This window comes from Cydia splendana, chromosome 26, assembly GCF_910591565.1.
Source record: "Cydia splendana chromosome 26, ilCydSple1.2, whole genome shotgun sequence".
Taxonomy (NCBI): Eukaryota; Metazoa; Arthropoda; class Insecta; order Lepidoptera; family Tortricidae; genus Cydia; species Cydia splendana.
In genome coordinates, this window is record NC_085985.1 from 58,383 (window position 1) to 76,916 (window position 18,534).

General features: G+C 37.6%; 2 protein-coding genes across 2 annotated transcripts; both read right to left on the bottom strand.

Annotated features, from left to right (window-relative positions):
* Positions 1–3,601: 3,601 nt before the first annotated feature.
* LOC134803515 (zinc finger protein OZF-like) lies at positions 3,602–11,900 on the bottom strand. Its single transcript, XM_063776314.1, has 3 exons — positions 11,651–11,900; positions 10,562–10,756; positions 3,602–4,849 (listed from the first exon to the last, which is right to left on the bottom strand). Exons 1-3 carry the CDS (start codon positions 11,724–11,726, stop codon positions 3,810–3,812), a joined length of 1,311 nt encoding a protein of 436 aa, XP_063632384.1. The 5' UTR covers positions 11,727–11,900; the 3' UTR covers positions 3,602–3,809.
* Positions 11,901–16,796: 4,896 nt separating this feature from the next.
* On the bottom strand, positions 16,797–17,477 carry LOC134803599 (uncharacterized). The gene has a single exon (XM_063776400.1). It carries the CDS (start codon positions 17,475–17,477, stop codon positions 16,797–16,799), a length of 681 nt encoding a protein of 226 aa, XP_063632470.1.
* Between the last annotated feature and the right edge of the window lie 1,057 nt (positions 17,478–18,534).

An 18,534-nucleotide genomic window follows, 5' to 3' on the forward strand; every position in this document is an offset into this window, starting at 1 on the left:
GCGGAGCTCGGCCTTCACAGCCGTATTCGAACAATGAGATACGTCAAATACTAGATATTGAAACGATATGGATTGGAACGTCACTTTTGACACTTGTTTGACACTGACATATCCAATCCATATCGTTTCAATATCTAGTATTTAACGTATCTCATTGTTCGAATACGGCTGTAAGTCTTCGCATTTGGACACTTGTACTATTGTTTGGCATTTAATATTCCTATCCAAGCTACTTTGCTACTTTACATAGTTGCAGAGATGTAAGCCACCGCGCCATAACACTTCATGTTACATCTGGTTTTTGAACTGACCCATTCGGGTATTTCAAAGTTTCACGTACAAAAAAAATTGCTATAAATTGTGTGATGTACGGAACCCTTGAAACGCGAGTACGACTCGCACTTGACCAGTTTTTTTTTTAGTGTCTTGTGGATATCATTAATATATTTGTTCATAGAGCCGAAAAAGGGGTCCGCAGAATAGAATTCCAAGTTATATAAGCGAGGGATACGAGATAACACTGCATTAATTGTCACCATACTTCAAACATTTAGAAGAAATTTGGTATGAAGATATTTTGAGAAGGATATAAGACAGTTTTTATCATTCATCATCATCATCCCACGCAACCGAAATCGCAAGCTGAAGCTAGTTTCGTGAGTCGCCGCACGAGACATCTAGAATCGAGTAGCAGTACTGATAATTCCGCTACTCGATGCTAAATGTCGACAGTCGATTGGTACCAAAGCTGATGTATGGAGTGTAGGTACGCTGTTTTTTTATTTCACTATGATACAAACATACGGGTCAAGTGAGAATAAGGAACCTCCTTTTTTTTAAGGCGGTTAACAACCTTCATAAATTGTTAAGTATATTATGTTAAATACTCACAAAAAAATGTCATAATGTATTTGTTTTACTGATATTTTTATTAAAATACAGTTCTATTACGCGAACTTTCCCAATTTCATCGATAAGACTATGTTTAGTTCACAAGAAGCCTTCTAGATGGCGCTAGTAGTCCTCGATACCGATGTAAACATTAACAATATTTAACCTTTCCTGTAGCAACCTGTAGCTTTGAAATTCCGAAACCTAACAGTGTTTTGTGTAGCCTATAGATTTTATGAAAACGGAACGAACGTGTAAATCAAAATTAGTGAAACTTAGTCAACGTATTATAAATATATATATATATATATATATATATATATATATGTCGGACCCTGACACCAGAAAGACGTATTGCAGCGTTATAGTTCATTATTTTAGACGCCTGTATAAAATCCATTAGCAATGTTGAGCTACGTATTATTTGGTTGTAACAAAATAAATAAAGTTGTGTAGAGAGTAACTCCGTCTATTGGCGCATTGTTGAAATAAAGTTGCGTAGAGAGTAACGCCATCTATTGGCGTGTTGTTGAACTGAGATGACAGGTAGAAGGCTTTGGAACGTCGAGAGGTTTCTCTCGAGTGAGCGTAGGCACGAGTTGGCATTTTTGTCGGTATGTTGGTAGACTGGTCGAGCAGGTTTGCCAACTTTACTGAGGCGGGAGCGGAGAGGCTCCGCCGCTGGTAGTTCTTCTTGATCGGACCGCGCTGGAGATCGGACGTGCTCGTTAGCCGACCTCGTGCCTAACTCGCTACGTTCCTGAAGGCTTATACCTGAAGGATTATTCTGATAGCTTATAGAATCCCGCGTTCTTTAACCATTTAGTTTTATTTCAAGTGTTATTTTGATTTCTTATGTTTCATTAGAGGCTTACTTTTGTGAAATAAAGAAATGATGTGTTATGTGTTGTTTTAACTTGTTTTGAAAAGATTTGTCCTTCTGAGTTTGTTGCCGGTCCCATATAGGGCTGAATCTTCTCGGGTCAGATATGTGGGGTTGGGGCCGGCCTGGTTTGGCTTGAATAGGGATTTAAACGGTTTCTTTTTACTTTCATATCGCTCCCTTGAGTTAAAAATAGCAATTAGTTATTTTAAACATTTAGTACTGAAGTAGGCACTAGTATGGTTAACGAGTACTAATGTTTATTTCATGCACTGGTAGCAGTGGTGGCATGCTGGTTTGGCTGTGAAGTGGTGCATTGTCGTACTGCCCCCACGCGCCCACCGCCTTTGAGACCATCGATACTCGACATATATATATATATATATTATATATATATATATATATATCATCAATAACTAACTAGATGGCGCTAGTAGGCCCATCATTACTATTTTCTGAAACTACTAATTATACCCAAACCTATGGGTTTCTCAGAAATCTTGAGCGATACTCGCTTTCTAGAAGACTGTCAGAGTACTATCGATTGATTATAAAGCTTAATGAAGACTTTCAACGAAACTACCTATAGCTAACATGATTGGATTGATTGGTTTAGCCGTTTATAAGTTATCGTACAAAAATCTCTTCTTAGTAAAAATACGTACCTAATACAAAGCGTTGCAAAGGTACTACCTTTCGTTTATAAGATACTAATACTTAGATGATACCTTACCTTAGTAAGTATCAATAGTCCCCGTGGCGATCAGAAGAATATTATCAGCGCGTGATGTTACCGTGGAAGAGATTATCGCACGCGCTGATCTAGTTAAGATAATGTTTGTATAGTATTAACGTGTAGATTAAGGATATAGAATTACGATCACTCAACTGTATATAAGCACGTAGTTAATGTGGAATAAATTATGTAGTTGAAAGTTTACCCCTCCACTCCACTCCACGGTGAACGGTAGCTTTGCTCACCTAGCCGCATTCCTCTGAAGTCTCCTACCCGTTGAAGGCAGCCTATTGTCACAGAAGGGTAACTACGGACCTTACACTGAGCATGACATTAAGGGCACAACCAGTCATGTTCAAAATAACTTCAGTTGACCGGTTTAGAGTTGCAGGAGTCCATAGGCTACGGTGACTGCTAACTATCAGGCGGGCCGTATTCTCGTCTACCACGGACGTAGTATATTTATTAAAAAAAAACTTAGAAGAATTGTTATTTACTGATTTATTTTCCTTTTTATGGTTACTTACATGTATATGGAGTGCTAAGCATAAATATATTAAGAACGGATCACTCACGTATTTAATATGTTTGGTTATTAAAATATTAAATATGTGCCCATAAATATACATTATTTTAAATTTTAACTTAAAAACGAAGTAACGGGTCACAAAAAAATACTTATATTCCAAATTGCCTTAAGTTTCAGGGTCATACTGACGGACATGACGAAACTACGGTTTTAGCCATTTTGGCTACGGCACGCTATAAACGTTTGTTGCACGGTCCGTGAGAGTGCCTGGAGTCTTCCGCGCACATCTATAATGACAAGGCATCTATAAAGACATCTATAATGTCATCTATAATGACATCTGGCTATCAAAGCTGTTTATTAGGTAGTGTGAAGATCCAGGTGTCTCTTTAAGATTCCTTCATGCTTGCATCTGTATTCGCAATAACTACACTGGAAAGACTTTTCACCTGAGTGTATCATTTGATGTCGTCGAAGTTCTGCTTTACTATTGCACTTGTAGTCACAGTCACTACTCGTACAGTCAAAAGGCTTGTTTCCAGTGTGTGTTATCTCGTGAGCCCGTAAGTTTCCTCTATGACGGCTCCTGTAGTCACAGTACCGACACGTGGAAGGCATCTCGCCAGTGTGAATCATAAGGTGAGCCAATAAGTTTGCTTTCTTCTTGTACTTGTAACCACAGCTGTTACATTTGAAGGGGGTGTCACCTGTATGTATCCTCTCATGAGCCTGTAACGTTACTTTCCGATTGCACTTGTAATCACAGTAGTTCATTTATAATGTTTGTCACCTGTGTGTATCATCTCATGAGCTCGTAAGTTTCGTCTACGATTGCTCCTGTGGTCACAGTACCGACACTTGTGAGGCTTCTCGCCAGTGTGAACCATCATGTGAATCACTAAGGCTGATTTATGCCTACACTTGTACTCACAGTCGTTACACTTAAATGGCGCGTCACCAGTGTGCATCGTCTCGTGAGTTCGTAAGGTGTCTCTACGGCGGCTCCTGTAGTCACAGTACCGACACTGGTAAGGCTTCTCGCCAGTGTGAACCATGAGATGAGTCAATAAGGCTGATTTCCGCGTACACTTGTACTCACAGTCGTTACATTTAAATAGCGCGTCACCAGTGTGTATCATCTCATGTCTTTGTAAGGTTCCTCTTTGACGGCTCGTGTAGTCACAGTACCGACACTTGTAAGGCTTTTCACCAGTATGGATCATGAGGTGCCTCTGTAAATGAGATTTTGAAATGCTCCGATAATCGCAGGAGCTACATTTAAATGGTTTATTATCAGTGTGTGTCATCTCGTGAGTTCGTAAGTTTCGTCTATGTCGGCACCTGTAGTCGCAATACCTGCACTTGAACGGCCTTTCACCGTGAGTCATCAGATGTTCCCGTAACATTGCTCTCACAATGCACTTGTAGTCACAGTACTTACAGTTAAAAGGCTTTTCACCTGTGTGTGTCATCTCGTGTTTTCGTATGCTTCCTTTACTATTGAACTTGTGATGGCAGTACCTACATTGATAAGGTTTCTCACCACTCGACGGTCCTGACGACAAGTGAGTGCGTATGTGTTTCATCAAAACCGACTTGTTCCTGAACCGTTTGTCGCAATGGGGACATTGATAGATGGCGGTGGTGACATGGGGTGTGGGTGCGGGCTCGGTGGCGTGCAGCTTGTATGTGCGGCGCCCGATCCGGCAGGTGCGCCGCTCCGCGTCCACCAGCAGGCGCTCCAGCCTGACCGAGCACGAGCGGCGCCGACCCGACACCGACACCACCGCAGAGGAGACAAGAGCAGGTGCTGCAACATCACATAATACTTGATGCTTACATATGAACTTCTGGCATTTGGCATTCAATTACAAATTTAAATAGATAAAGTGATTAACAGAATTTAAATGTATTAAGTATTAATATCCAGAAAACGAAAACATTAAATCCATCTAAACATAAGAAGGGAAACCGTAAATCGCTTATAAATAAGAAATACGGTATAAATAAAATAAAATAAAATAGCCTTTATTACTGAAGTTTTAACATTAATACTTATCTACTTAAAATATACCTTATTTTTCAATATTATATATTACTATTTACTATTTTCTCAGTCCCATCGACAACTTCAGCTTGTCTTCCGACATAGGCCTCCTCCAAGTCCTTCCAGGTACCGCGGTCTCTTGCTTTCCTGGGCCAGTCCACTCCTCCTATCCTTTTAATGTCATCTGACCATCGAAGAGTAGGCCTTCCTCTTTTCCTTTTGTGCCCCCTTGGGTACCACTCGATAAGGTCTTTTGTCCACTTATCTAGCCCTTCTCTGATGATGTGGCCAGTCCACCGCCACTTCTGTTGCTTAACCTTTTTGACCACTCTCCCACACTTTGATCTGGCTCTAATTATGGACAATCTTACCCTATCCTTGAGCTTAATGTTTAGCACGCTTCTTTCCATGTTGTTTTGACATGTAGCAAGCCTCTTTTCTTGTTTCCCCGTAAGTGCCCAAGTTTGGCATCCATAGGTGAGTACAGGTACAATGCACATATTAAAAAACCGGGCAAGTGCGAGTCGGACTCGCGCACGAAGGGTTCCGTACCATTATGCTTTGAAGTTTTTTCGGAATCCAGCTTGCTCTCTTGGTTGGTTCTCATCTAAAACTTTTGTGACACGTCCTAAAATTAATTTCGAAAATACTTTATATATGTTACTCATCAAGCTTATGGGTCTGTAGTTATTTATGTCGCTTTTATCTCCCTTTTTAGGGTTCCGTACCCAAAGGGTAAAACGGGACCCTATTACTAAGACTTCGCTGTCCGTCCGTCCGTCCGTCCGTCCGTCCGTCCGTCCGTCCGTCCGTCCGTCCGTCCGTCCGTCCGTCCGTCCGTCTGTCACCAGGCTGTATCTCACGAACCGTGATAGCTAGACAGTTGAAATTTTCACAGATGATGTATTTCTGTTGCCGCTATAACAACAAATACTAAAAACAGAATAAAATAAAGATTTAAATGGGGCTCCCATACAACAAACGTGATTTTTGACCAAAGTTAAGCAACGTCGGGAGTGGTCAGTATTTGGATGGGTGACCGTTTTTTTTTTGCTTTTTTTTTGTTTTTTTTTTTTTTATATGGTACGGAACCCTTCGTGCGCGAGTCCGACTCGCACTTGCCCGATTTTTTTTTATGTAAGAGTGTGATTGTAGTTTTTGTCCATTGTGTTGGTATTTTTTCTTTCTTTAAAATTTCATTAAAAAGGTTAGTGAGAGGATCAATAATACTGTTAAGGACTGCCTTTAATAACTCATTAGTAATATTATCATCGCCAGGGGATTTATCGTTTTTAGGGTTCCGTACCTCAAAAGGAAAAAAACGGAACCCTTATAGGATCACTCGTGCGTCTGTCTGTCTGTCTGTCTGTCTGTCTGTCTGTCTGTCTGTCTGTCCGTCTGTCACAGCCGATTTTCTCCGGAACTACTGGACCAATCAAGTTGAAATTTGGTACACATATGTAAGTTTGTGACCCGAATACGGACATGTAACGTAAACAAATGAATTTTAAACATGGGGGCCACTTTTGGGGGGTAAATGAAAAAATGAAAAAAGAATTTTTTCGAACTATATCATGTTACATATCAAATGAAAGAGCTTATTGTAAGGATTTCAAATAATTTTTTTTTATAATTTTCGAATCAACAGTTTAGAAGTTATTCAAGAAAATAGGCAAAAAATGACCATTCCCCCCCCCTTATCTCCGAAACTACTGGGTCTAAAATTTTGAAAAAAATACATAAAATAGGTCTATACCTATAGATGACAGGAAAACCTATTAGAAATGTACAGTCAAGCGTGAGTCGGACTTAATTACAGTTTTTAATCCGACCCCTACGGATTTTTTAAAGAGATTTCACTCACGTTTCACATAAAAAATACATTGTTAACAGTGCCGGATTACTTAGAGTAGTAGTTTTCTTAGAGTAATTGGTGATAATTTTCTGATAAGATAATCATTTTAAATATTTAACGGTCTTACCTACTTACGAGTAATTGTAAGGTCAAATTAAAAATAATGTTTAAAAAAAATGTTAAATTGAGAGCTAGCTTAAAGTTTTTGTACTCGTCGACTTTAATGGTTGAATTAATAAAGACTTTGTAACCAATAAGCAAAACAAGCACGTGCTTACGGCACCACGTTCAGGAGGGGCACCAAAATGCCAGGTTGAAAAAGATGAACAAATTTTAAAATTAGGGACAGACACATCGTTTTTACCACACGATTTTTTTTAGCTGTCCAAAAGCTAATTTGCAAAAATAATGGCGCGTAATTCTTTGGGAAACAATCGGTAGCAGAAGAAGAGTCGTGATTAGATGCATAGATTCGATTTCAACCCACTCTTTTGCGGTTCGGCGTTAGGTCTTATGCGAGGCCTTCTGCCTTAATTACACTTGGGCGTGGATCCAAATCCAAGCTTTCCTCTTTCGCAGCTAGGCCTACTGCCTTTCTCACACTTCGCCAATTCAATTCCAAGCTCTGCTTTCTTGCATATTTTATGCATGAAAACAACCTCGAATATCGAAGCCTAAGAAATATCGAGCCCTATGCGAAGCTAGGCTGATAGAAAACTGTCCCATCCCTTCTCTGTATGAAATCCTGGATTCGCGCCTGGTTGGGACTAAAAGTAAAATTGCGTTTGTATATCGAAAAATTTTCGCGCTCGCTTCGCTCGCGTTTTTAATAACTTTATAAGGTATGATAAAGGTGACATACTGGTGGCGACTGCAGCAACATTACTCTGTTGCAACGTTACTGCTGCAGTACTGTCAACTTCCGTGATAAAATGATGTGACTGATTTCCATACTAAAAGTAAAAATTTACAACTGTCTATCATATTGCGTTTTTATATCGAAAAATTTCCGCGCTCGCTTCGCTCGCGTTTCTATTACTTTCTAACCTATGATAAAGGTGACATTCGGGTGGCGACTGCAACAGCATTAGGTACTCTGTTGCAACATTACTGCTGCGGCACTGTCAATTTTCGTGATAAAATGATGTGACTGATTTCCATTCTCAGCTGTAACGCAGCAATGAACTTCTCTCAATTTACCAAAAAATCAATGTAATCTTGATGACCCGAGGGAGAGGGGGCACCTAGAAATCCTTAGGGCATCAACATATCTTAATCCGGCACTGATTGTTAAAAATTGTGTAATATACGGAACCCTTGGAACGCGAGTCCGACTCGCACTTGGCCGGTTTTTTTGACTTAAAATAGCAAGCTCCACTTCTCTCTTTAAGAATTCAGGAATCTCATCGGTGTTACTCTGATAGTCCTTATCTATATTTTCATTTTCCTGACTTTCATCGTCGTTGTAGAGGTTTCTATAAAATTGCATTATATGTAGTCGTTTGGATGTCTGTTTTTTATTTTTGTCTTGAATGGAAGGGATCCATGATTTTTCTTCTTTAAGCTCTTTCATGGCTTTCTTTACTCCTCCTGTTTTTTCGATGCAATTTTGAATCCTATCTGTCCTTGTTTTATGTCTGTATTTTCTAATACTTTCATTTATTTGCTTACTGATAGATGTTATTTCTTTTCTGTTGTTTTTCTTGTCTATAAGCAGATGTTGCCTTTGAATTATGAGGTTCCTCGCTTCTGGTCCCATTCTGTCTCTTTTCTCAGATATGTTTTTGAACTGCTTATTTAAATCAATTAATTCTCTTTCTATGATATTATATTTTTCTTGCTTGTGAAAGTTTCTCCGATATATTTTTTTCTATCTCTTCTGGAATGTGATGTGGAATTACGGTCTTATTTATATTTATATGCTTTCTTGATTTTAGGGTATTTTTGGTAGTAATTCTTCCACGAATCAGTCGGTGATCTGAATTAAAATTCACATTGTTAAGTGGTTCCACGTCTAAAAATGCTTTTTTGTTATTAGTTAATATAAAATCTCTTTCATCTTTTAGTCCCAGCGGAGACAGCCATGTCCATTTTTTGCTAAATCTTTTTTTGAAAAATGTATTCATTATGTATAATCTGTTTTCCGTCGCAAACTCTATTAATCGGGTACCATTATCATTTCTTTTTCCTGTAGTGTATTTGCCAATGTTATTATAATTTGTCTCCTCTGATCCCAGTGTGCTGTTGAAATCTCCCATTAATATAATGTTTATGTGGGTATTTTCTATGGTGTTTCTTAATAATGTATAGAAGGAGTTTTTCTCTTCTTGGCTAGCTATGTCTGTGGGTGCATATGCTTGAATTATGGACCATTTGTTTCTAGATCCTGGTAAATTTATGTTTAAAACAGCAATTCTGTCTGAGATACCTGTAGATTGTTCAATTTCCTTGCATAGCTGCTTTTTTACTAAGAAACCAACTCCAAACAAGCCTTTTGTTTCACCTTTATAAAAGAGAATATATTCGCTACGGTCTAGAATTTCTTCGCCTAACCTTCTTACTTCGCTTAAGCCGATGATATGGCATTTTATTTTCTCCAAAGCATGTTCTAGTTGCAATAATGACTCTTCTGTTTTAAGTGTTCTGACGTTAAAAGTTGCAATGTAAATATTATCTTCTTTCTGTTTTTGATCATTTTCTGTTTGGGTTTCTCTATGTGACTTTGGAAAAAAATACGGTACTTATGAAAATAAATATTACCATTATGGATTCAACAGGTCTAAAAACTTAAGCATACAAATGAAGTGAGGAGTCTGGAAGTCCAGATGTACTTCCGTCCTAACCTTAACCTTTCTTTAACTATAGTAACAATAAAGCGTTCTAAGATAATTTAGATAATAAAACACATCTATTCAAATTCATGTGACGTGTATATTATGTATACAATGAATGACATTAACAGTTGTAAGGGGTCGTCACCATTCATTACATCAGACGTTTAGGGGGAGGGAGGGGGTCAAGAAAATGTGACATGTTGTGACAAGGGGGATGGGAGAGTGAAAAACTTTGTAACGTCACTTTAACTTATCAGAAACCGAAAATTTATCCCGCCAAGACGAGCAAAGCGAAGCGCAAGGGCACTACAACCTACCTTTTCTGGAAGCGATTCGTCGTTTTTTTGAACCCTCATAACTTGGGTTTGGATTATGCCAGATAAACAAAACTCTCGGGATATGATGTCAATAGTGGACTTATTAAACATACACATTTTCAATTGCATAGCTCTTATACTCTAGATTTTATTCATATCTAAAAAAACCCCGATTTCGTCACTGACACACTTACTCACTGATGATCATCATCACCCTTAGGGTATTTCCGGAAGTCCTAGGAAGCTGAAATTTGTTATGTAAGATAGTACTTATTAGTACACAAACAACAAAAATTCAAAAACTTGAAATTTTTAGCCCCTAAGGGGGTGAAAAGGGGGTTGGAATTTTGTATGGGGAATCAATAACCGCTGAAACGATTTAGTTGAAATTTGGTATGTAGATTGTTTTTGTTATGGGGAAGGATATACCACAGTGAGATGTGTACATGTTAAACAAAAATTAACCTACCTCTCACCACCAGGCCGACTGTGGGGAGGTGCGGGTGCTCCGGCCCCAGCACGAGCTCGTCCTTGACCTCATGCTCGTTGTACAGGCCGGCCAGCATGGCTGCCTCGCTCACTCCACACCCGTCTGTGTAGTCTTCACACTCCTCCTTCACACACTCCTCTTCATCCACGAATTCTGGTTCCTCCTTTACAATTACTAAAACAATGCATTTAAATTTATTAACAAGAGACTATATGATGCATGTTCCTCAGATTAATTTGGCAGGAACACCAAAAACTAATCATGTTATCTTAGCTAGTATGCAGAACGAATGAAATACATTAGTTTTTTATTATCATAATATTTGATTCTTTGGACAGTTATACTGACTACCTACGTTACCTACATAGCATCCGAAGTTTTCAAATAGTTCGGTATGCCATATACAAATTATATGGTGTACCAAACTATTTAAATACTTTAGATAATCGAAATTTTATATTAAAGGAAAAAATGGAAAATTTTACGCTTCCGGCAGAGGTAAATTTTTAGAATCTTCCCTTCAACATAAAATTTGGTATATCGCTCGCAGACGTATCTGCTTGCTTAAAGATTGGTTAACTTTGGATACTATCGACTAAATGATGCTGACTGGACAAGTTCGGTTTAAAATATGACTATAACAAGTGGCATAAGAGGTCATGGACTGCTTAACAAATATAATTATCTTTTATCCTTGTGAGACTCAAGGGCAATATTTGCACCTTCAGTTCCAAATTTAAACTTTCTTTTATTCCTGTAAGTTCAAAACTTGAATTGAATTTGTACTTGTGCATGGACAGAGAAGAGACAGCCTTTAATGTGGTGCTGGAACACAACAGAGTGGCTCCGTACACGGCTAAGATCTCAACATCAAGGATTATCTAAAGTAATCTAAACAGCCAATACAGCCGTGGATGATGTCAATATGGTAGGTACACATGTATATTTAATGTAATGTATTACATTGTATAGCATGGCGGAGCAAGTCTCGTAAAATGCGTTTATCTCTATGACTAAACGGTAATGATGAGATAAATATAAGTGACGTTAGTGTTCATGTTCACTCACCGCGACTACCGCGACCAGCATCCCTCGCGGGCTCCTGCTTCACGCGCGCCGCGCAGCCGTCCGGGATCCCCTCCATCTCGCACAACGCCCGTCCAAATATTAAGTATACCAAATTATCGATTCTTGCGACATTAACAGCGATTAATAAAATAATGAATGACTATATACGCCAAACGAACGACAATGTCGCTGCATGGTCGGTGCCGTCGTCGCCGTCAAAGAGTGTAATAATATTGGTCTGGTCGCCGTCGATCACGTCGTCGAAGATGGTTTTGACCCATGTTTGGCAATGGATTGACATTGACGTTTGTCTTAGTGTGACCCGTTCAAAATTACAAAAGCTACTAATTAATCGTAGAATGCGAATCTTATGGCCGTAACACACTATCGCACCGCACCAAGGTCATTGTACGACGCACCGATAAGTAAGAGCGAGGAAGAGATATCGCTTTCTCGCTCTTACTTATGGGTGCGTCGCACAATGACCTTCGTGCGGTGCGATAGTCTGTTACCACTTTTAAAGCCATTACAGACGGGCGTACTAGACTAGGGTTACCAGATGACAGGAATTTTTCTGACATGTCAGGAATTTTAGCCTTTTGTCAGGAATGGGGACGGAACACGAAAATGTCAGATTTTTTTTGAATTGATAGACTTTTTTATAAAGTACCTTTTTATTTACTTAAATTAATCCAAAAACAGTGTAAAAAAAAATATAAATGAGATCCACTCAACTTATCAATAACTTCGTAATTATTCGTCTCATAGGTGATCAGGCTAATTGCATCATAAAAACTTATCTGCTTAGCTTTGTCATCTTTAACACGACTTTCTAAACCTTACAATTTCAACCTTCTATCTTCGCCAATTTTTTTCATTAAACCACTCCTTTAGATTGTAATAACTTCATTTTCTAAACTCTAAGGCTCAATACTAACGAGCGCTTTTACAACGCGCGTTAAAAAAGCGTTTGAATCTGTCCGCACTTTAAATTCGATTTAACGACCAAGGCTTAAAGTCGAAAATCCAACAACGCTTGATAAAAAGCGCCACCGCCGTCGTGTGAATAAATACACACGTATCCATTTGTGTCATTCAAACGCTTTTTTAACGCGCGTTGTAAAAGCGCCCGTGGGAATGGGGGCTTATTGAAATTTATTTTCATTGTTTTATATTCTAATTGAAATTTGCTTTACAAAATGTTACCTACGAACATTTAATTTTTCCATATCCTATAGTAAAATTATCTCAAGTTGTATTTCATAGACATATTTAATCTCTTTTTTGATTCATAGACATATCATATTATTTAACCCCTTTTTTTTAAACTTTATTTCATAAGTATATCTATTCCACGTTTTATTTTTCTATATCTATCACTTATTTCGTTCCTCGTTATTTGTTTACTATGCATCAAGTCCGTGTTAACAAAGTCAAATCTGGTAAAATCATTTTTCTTACTATATTATAATACATTGGTTTAAAACCCTACATGTATTTTTCTTAACACTTGACATATATCAATATATTTACCTTATCATAAAACATGATTGAATCAAATAAACATAATGAAATAAATGTATTGTACTTCGCCTAAGAATCTATTAAGAAAAAAATTAAAAGGTTTTAATATTTAAATTTTTAAACTTACTGAATCCTCATCTAAGAATTTAATTTAAGTATATGATTTTTTTTAAATACATTTTATTACCCTTAGTTATTTGCATTAAAAAAAAGTATCCTAAAAATACTACTTATTATGACAATTAAGTTAAGCACCCACATGTACGCTCTAAAAAACTAATTAAAATCTCAACACAATTACGGAGTGTACCTTAATACAAATCCCAACAAAAACATAAATGTGAAATGAGAGCCAAGTTCAATATTAAGAATATGTGTCGTTGTTGACACGCTGACAAAAGAATTGAGATCTATATGGGTGCCAAGTTCTGTGTTGTGTAGAAAATCCTGAAATTATAAAGGATTTGACTTGGCTAGTTTTTACCAACAAACCAAATTTTAGAAAAGTAGCCTATACGTAAAAACTAGCCAAGACTACTCCTTTATAATTTTAGGATTTTCTACACAACACAGAACTTGGCACCCATATAGATCTCAATTCTTTTGTCAGCGAGTCAACAACGACACATATTCTTAATATTGAACTTGGCTCTCATTTCACATTTATGTTTTTGTTGGGATATCATTACTTTTTGTACAGAAATTACTATAGTAGGTATTCATCATAAAAGCAGTTTGCCTAAGCTGAAAAGGAGACCCTAGCTAACGCGCGGTCAATTGTTAAAAAGTTTCAGTTTTCAGATTTTTTTCTTTTTTATACGCCTAATAGTCTAGCTTCATGCCAAATATCAAGTTTCTAAGTGATCTAGAAGTGGGTTAGGTTTTTGGTTTATAAGTATTACCTAATTATTTTTTTTACATGTAAATATCAATAATTTCCAGTTTTCAGATTTTTCCCTCTATATAAACCTAATAGTCTACCTTGATGCCAAATATCAAGTTTCTAAGTCATCTAGAAGTGGGTTAGGTTTTTGGTCTATAAGTATTAATTATGTTTTTTCCATCGAATTATCAATAATTTCCAGTTTTCAGATTTTTTCCTATATATACACCTAATAGTCTACTTTGATGCCAAATATCAAGTTTCTAAGTGATCTTGAAGAGGGGTTAGGTTTTTGGTCTATAAGTATTAATTTTTTTTTCCATCGAATAATCAATAATTTCCAGTTTTCAGATTTTTCCCTCTATATACACCTAATAGTCTACCTTGATGCCAAATATCAAGTTTCTAAGTTATCTAGAAGTGGGTTAGGTTTTTGGTCTATAAGTATTAATTCTTTTTTTTTCATGGAAATATCAATAATTTCCATTTTTCAGATTTTTCCCTCTATATACACCTAATAGTCTACCTTGATGCCAAATATCAAGTTTCTAAGTGATCTAGAAGTGGGTTAGATTTTTGGTCTATAAGTATTAATTATTATTTTTTCCATCTAAATCTCAGTAATTTCCAGTTTTCAGATTTTTCCCTCTATATACACCCAATAGTCTACCTTGATGCCAAATATCAAGTTTCTAAGTCATCTAGAAGTGGGTTAGGTTTTTGGTCTATAAGTATTAATTCTTTTTTTTCCATCGAAATATCAATAATTTCCATTTTTCAGATTTTTCCCTCTATATACACCTAATAGTCTACCTTGATGCCAAATATCCAGTTTCTAAGTGATCTAGAAGTGGGTTAGATTTTTGGTCTATAAGTATTAATTATTATTTTTTCCATCTAATTCTCAATAATTTCCAGTTTTCGGATTTTTCCCTCTATAAACACCTAATAGTCTATCTTGATGCCAAATATCAAGTTTCGAAGTCATCTAGAAGTGGGTTAGGTTTTTGGTCTAAAACTATTAATTATTTTTTTCCCTCGAAATATCAATAATTTCCAGTTTTCAGATTTTTTCCTCTATATACACCCAATAGTCTACCTTGGTGCCAAATATCAAGTTTCTAAGTGATCTAGAAGTGGGTTAGGTTAAGTATTAATTATTTTTTTTCCATCGAAATATCAATAATTTCCACTTTTCAGATTTTTCCCTCTACATAAACCTAATAGTCTACCTTGATGCCAAATTTCAAGTTTCTAGGTCATCTGGAAGTGGGTTAGGTTTATGATCTATATGTCAGTCAGTCACAAAAATGCCGGTTTTAAACGTTAATTTATCAGTAACTGTTTGAGCTACGTTTATGAAATTTTGTATTTTGGACAAGCTAAGGGGCTTGAATACATGTGCCAAATTTCATTAGTGTAGGTTAAGTAGGTTTCAAGTTGTGAAGGGGTCAAAAGTAGCTCGAAATGGTTCGTGTAATATTACACACGGTTGCTGCGTCGCCAGTTCCTTTTTCTTTGAACTTGGCTGGACACGCTACCGCGTGTCTAGATAATAAATGTCCATTTCTTATTGTTCATTTGGGTCCACTTAGAGTCATCCATCGGCACCCGACAGCTTTCGTTGCTGGCTAGCAACGACCGCCATCACATACAGTTTTGGTTCGCAGTTGACACTTAATTTCACCTTCACGATGATAGCTGACAGATTTTCACAAGCATAGTTTTATTTACTTTATATTGACAAGCCGGCGCTGGTAGGTATATCACTTGCCTTCTTGTCCACATACATAAGTCTTATTTTATTTCACATACCTAATATATTTTAGAGAGAAAAAACATGTTTTTCACTAGAGTCCACTTTCCACACATTAAGGTTTAATACTTTTAGTTTATTTAAATTATTATTTATTTTGCACTTTCAAAGTTTTTGCTTTTAGATATTTTCATTTTTTACTGTTTTGTTTTCCTTGCGAATGTCCACATAAATATATTAAGAGTTTCAAATTAGTTTCTTGATATTTTCACTTTCAAAACTTTGAATTTGAAGCGCGCCTCGCCAGTGCAGCACCACCTATACTGCACCGGCAGGCACCATGTGACGTCAGAGACTTAACGATCCTGGCAGGGTCGCCATGTAAGGATGGGACCCAGGACAGTAGTAAAACAGTGCCGAGTAAATACTGTAATGTATTGATTAAAACCTAGAATATATATAAACTTGGGAATTTAGGTCACACGTGTTTAGGTGGGGAGGTTTACACGTGGAAGGTATCCAGTTCAGGTGTCCAGTAGCGTGACCTAAATACCATTCCTTATATAGAGGAGAGTCATCTTACATGACTCTCCGTATATGGACTACATTCCTAACCTAATATGGAGGAGAGTCATATAACATGCCTCTCCTTATATGTACTTACTACAATAATAGATTATGTTACTTATACCTACATTCCACATAATACAAAGATGTTTTAGAAATCGAAAACATATCTAATATTCGCATTTGCAAAGATAACAATATAATAATGTGAGGGAATATGAGAGGGCAGCTGGAGAAATAGGGAAATCACGGAGCACAGGCACAATGTTATTTATTCGCATACAATGAATGAATGATTGACAGCAATAACAGAAAGATATATTTGAATTGATGTCTTTCGAGGATTGATACTTCTTTCGGCGGCGAGAGTCCCGTGGCCAGTACTCACACTCCTCTTCACGGCACTGTCGTAGCTGTTAGTGGAGCCCCAGGCTGATCCTCAGTTTCATCAGCCTTGGGCCAGGCAAAGCCTTAGTGAGATGGTCTGCTTCCATATCCTCGGTTTGCAGATACTTCACCTCTATTGCTCCTTCTTGGATGCAGTCCCTGATGAAGTGCATCTTCAAATCAATGTGCTTCGACTTTGAAGTTACCATTGAATTTTGGCTTAGCTTTAGGGCAGCTTGATTGTCATTTAGGATGACTATGCGCTCGTAGTTAGCCCCTAGGTCCTTGTAAAGGTTCTTCAAGTGGATGGCTTCCTTCGCGGCTTCAGTCAATGCAATGTACTCGCTCTCTGCTGTTGACAAGGCAATGCTCTTTTGTTTCTTCGACATCCAGCTTACGCATGTACCAGCATACTTGTAACAGTAGCCTGAAAACGACTTTTGGTCGAGCTTACATGAGCCCCAGTCTGCGTCGGCGATTCTATGCAAATCGTTGTCGGTTTTCTTAAATGTCAGGCCCACACTCTTTGTTTCTTTTAAATAACGAAGTACTCTTTTAGCGCATTTAAAATGCTCTTCGTTATAGCAATCATTAAATTGTGATAAGTAGCTTATGGCGAACATAATATCGGGTCGTGTCGCCACTGCTATGTACATGAGTGTACCTATCAGGTTTTTGTAAAGGAGCTGCAGATGCTGAGTCTCCTCCATTTCGCTTTTTTCTAATTTAACCGGGCTCCAATGGCGTGGATACTGGTTTACAGTCTTAATTTCTATAATCTTAAATTCTAAATTTCTTAAGCGTGTCTTCAATAAACTTTTCTTGGTTTATTTTTATTTCGTTCTTTTTATATGACACGTCTATGCCGATAAGCCTCTTCGGTCTTTCCAAATCTTTCATATCGAATTTGGAGTTAAGTAGATTTTTGACTTCATTAAGTATCTTTGGACTTGAGTAGACAATTAGTAGATCGTCGACATAAATGACTATTATGACTTTGGCTCCTCTTTTCTCTAGTACGTATACACATGGGTCAGCCTCTGATGCTTTAAATCCCATGTCTTTTAATTCTGTGTCGAGCTTCTTGTACCACTGCCTCCCTGCCTGCTTGAGTCCATAAAGTGCTTTAATAATGCAGCATACTTTCTCTTTTGGAGTATTCTTTATGTCTATCAGCATGTCCTTCGTCTTATTGAAGATAGTTAAATCATCTTTTGTACTTTCTTCAACCATAATTTCTGTCAGATAATCTTCTAGGTAGTCTGGGTATTTCATAACGATTTGTTCTTCCAGTTCTCCATTTAGGTACGCCGTTGTTACGTCCATCTGGTTCAACTGTAACCCTTCTTCCATAGCGATGCTAATGACAGATCTGATCGAACTTAATTTTGCAACGGGAGCGTATGTTTCGTTGTAGTCGATACCTGGTCGTTGTGTGAAGCCCCGTGCAACAAGTCTTGCTTTTCTAGTAACGCTGTCATCGGGTCCAATTTTATTTCTAAGTACCATTTTGTAATCAACAACTTTCATACCTTTGGTTTTCTTTCCGATCTTCCAAGTCCCGTTTTTGACATGTGCTCGAATTTCAGCTTTTATTGCATCATGCCAGTATTGGTCATTTTCATTTTCGTCAAAAAGGTTGCTTATCTCCGTGAGCATGTGACATTCTTCTCTGTCACCTAGTATGAAGTCCTTCCACCATGAAGGTTGGTGCCTTTCTCTTTGGGGCCTCCCATTCTCAGGTATTTGCCTCTCGTTCTCAGGTAT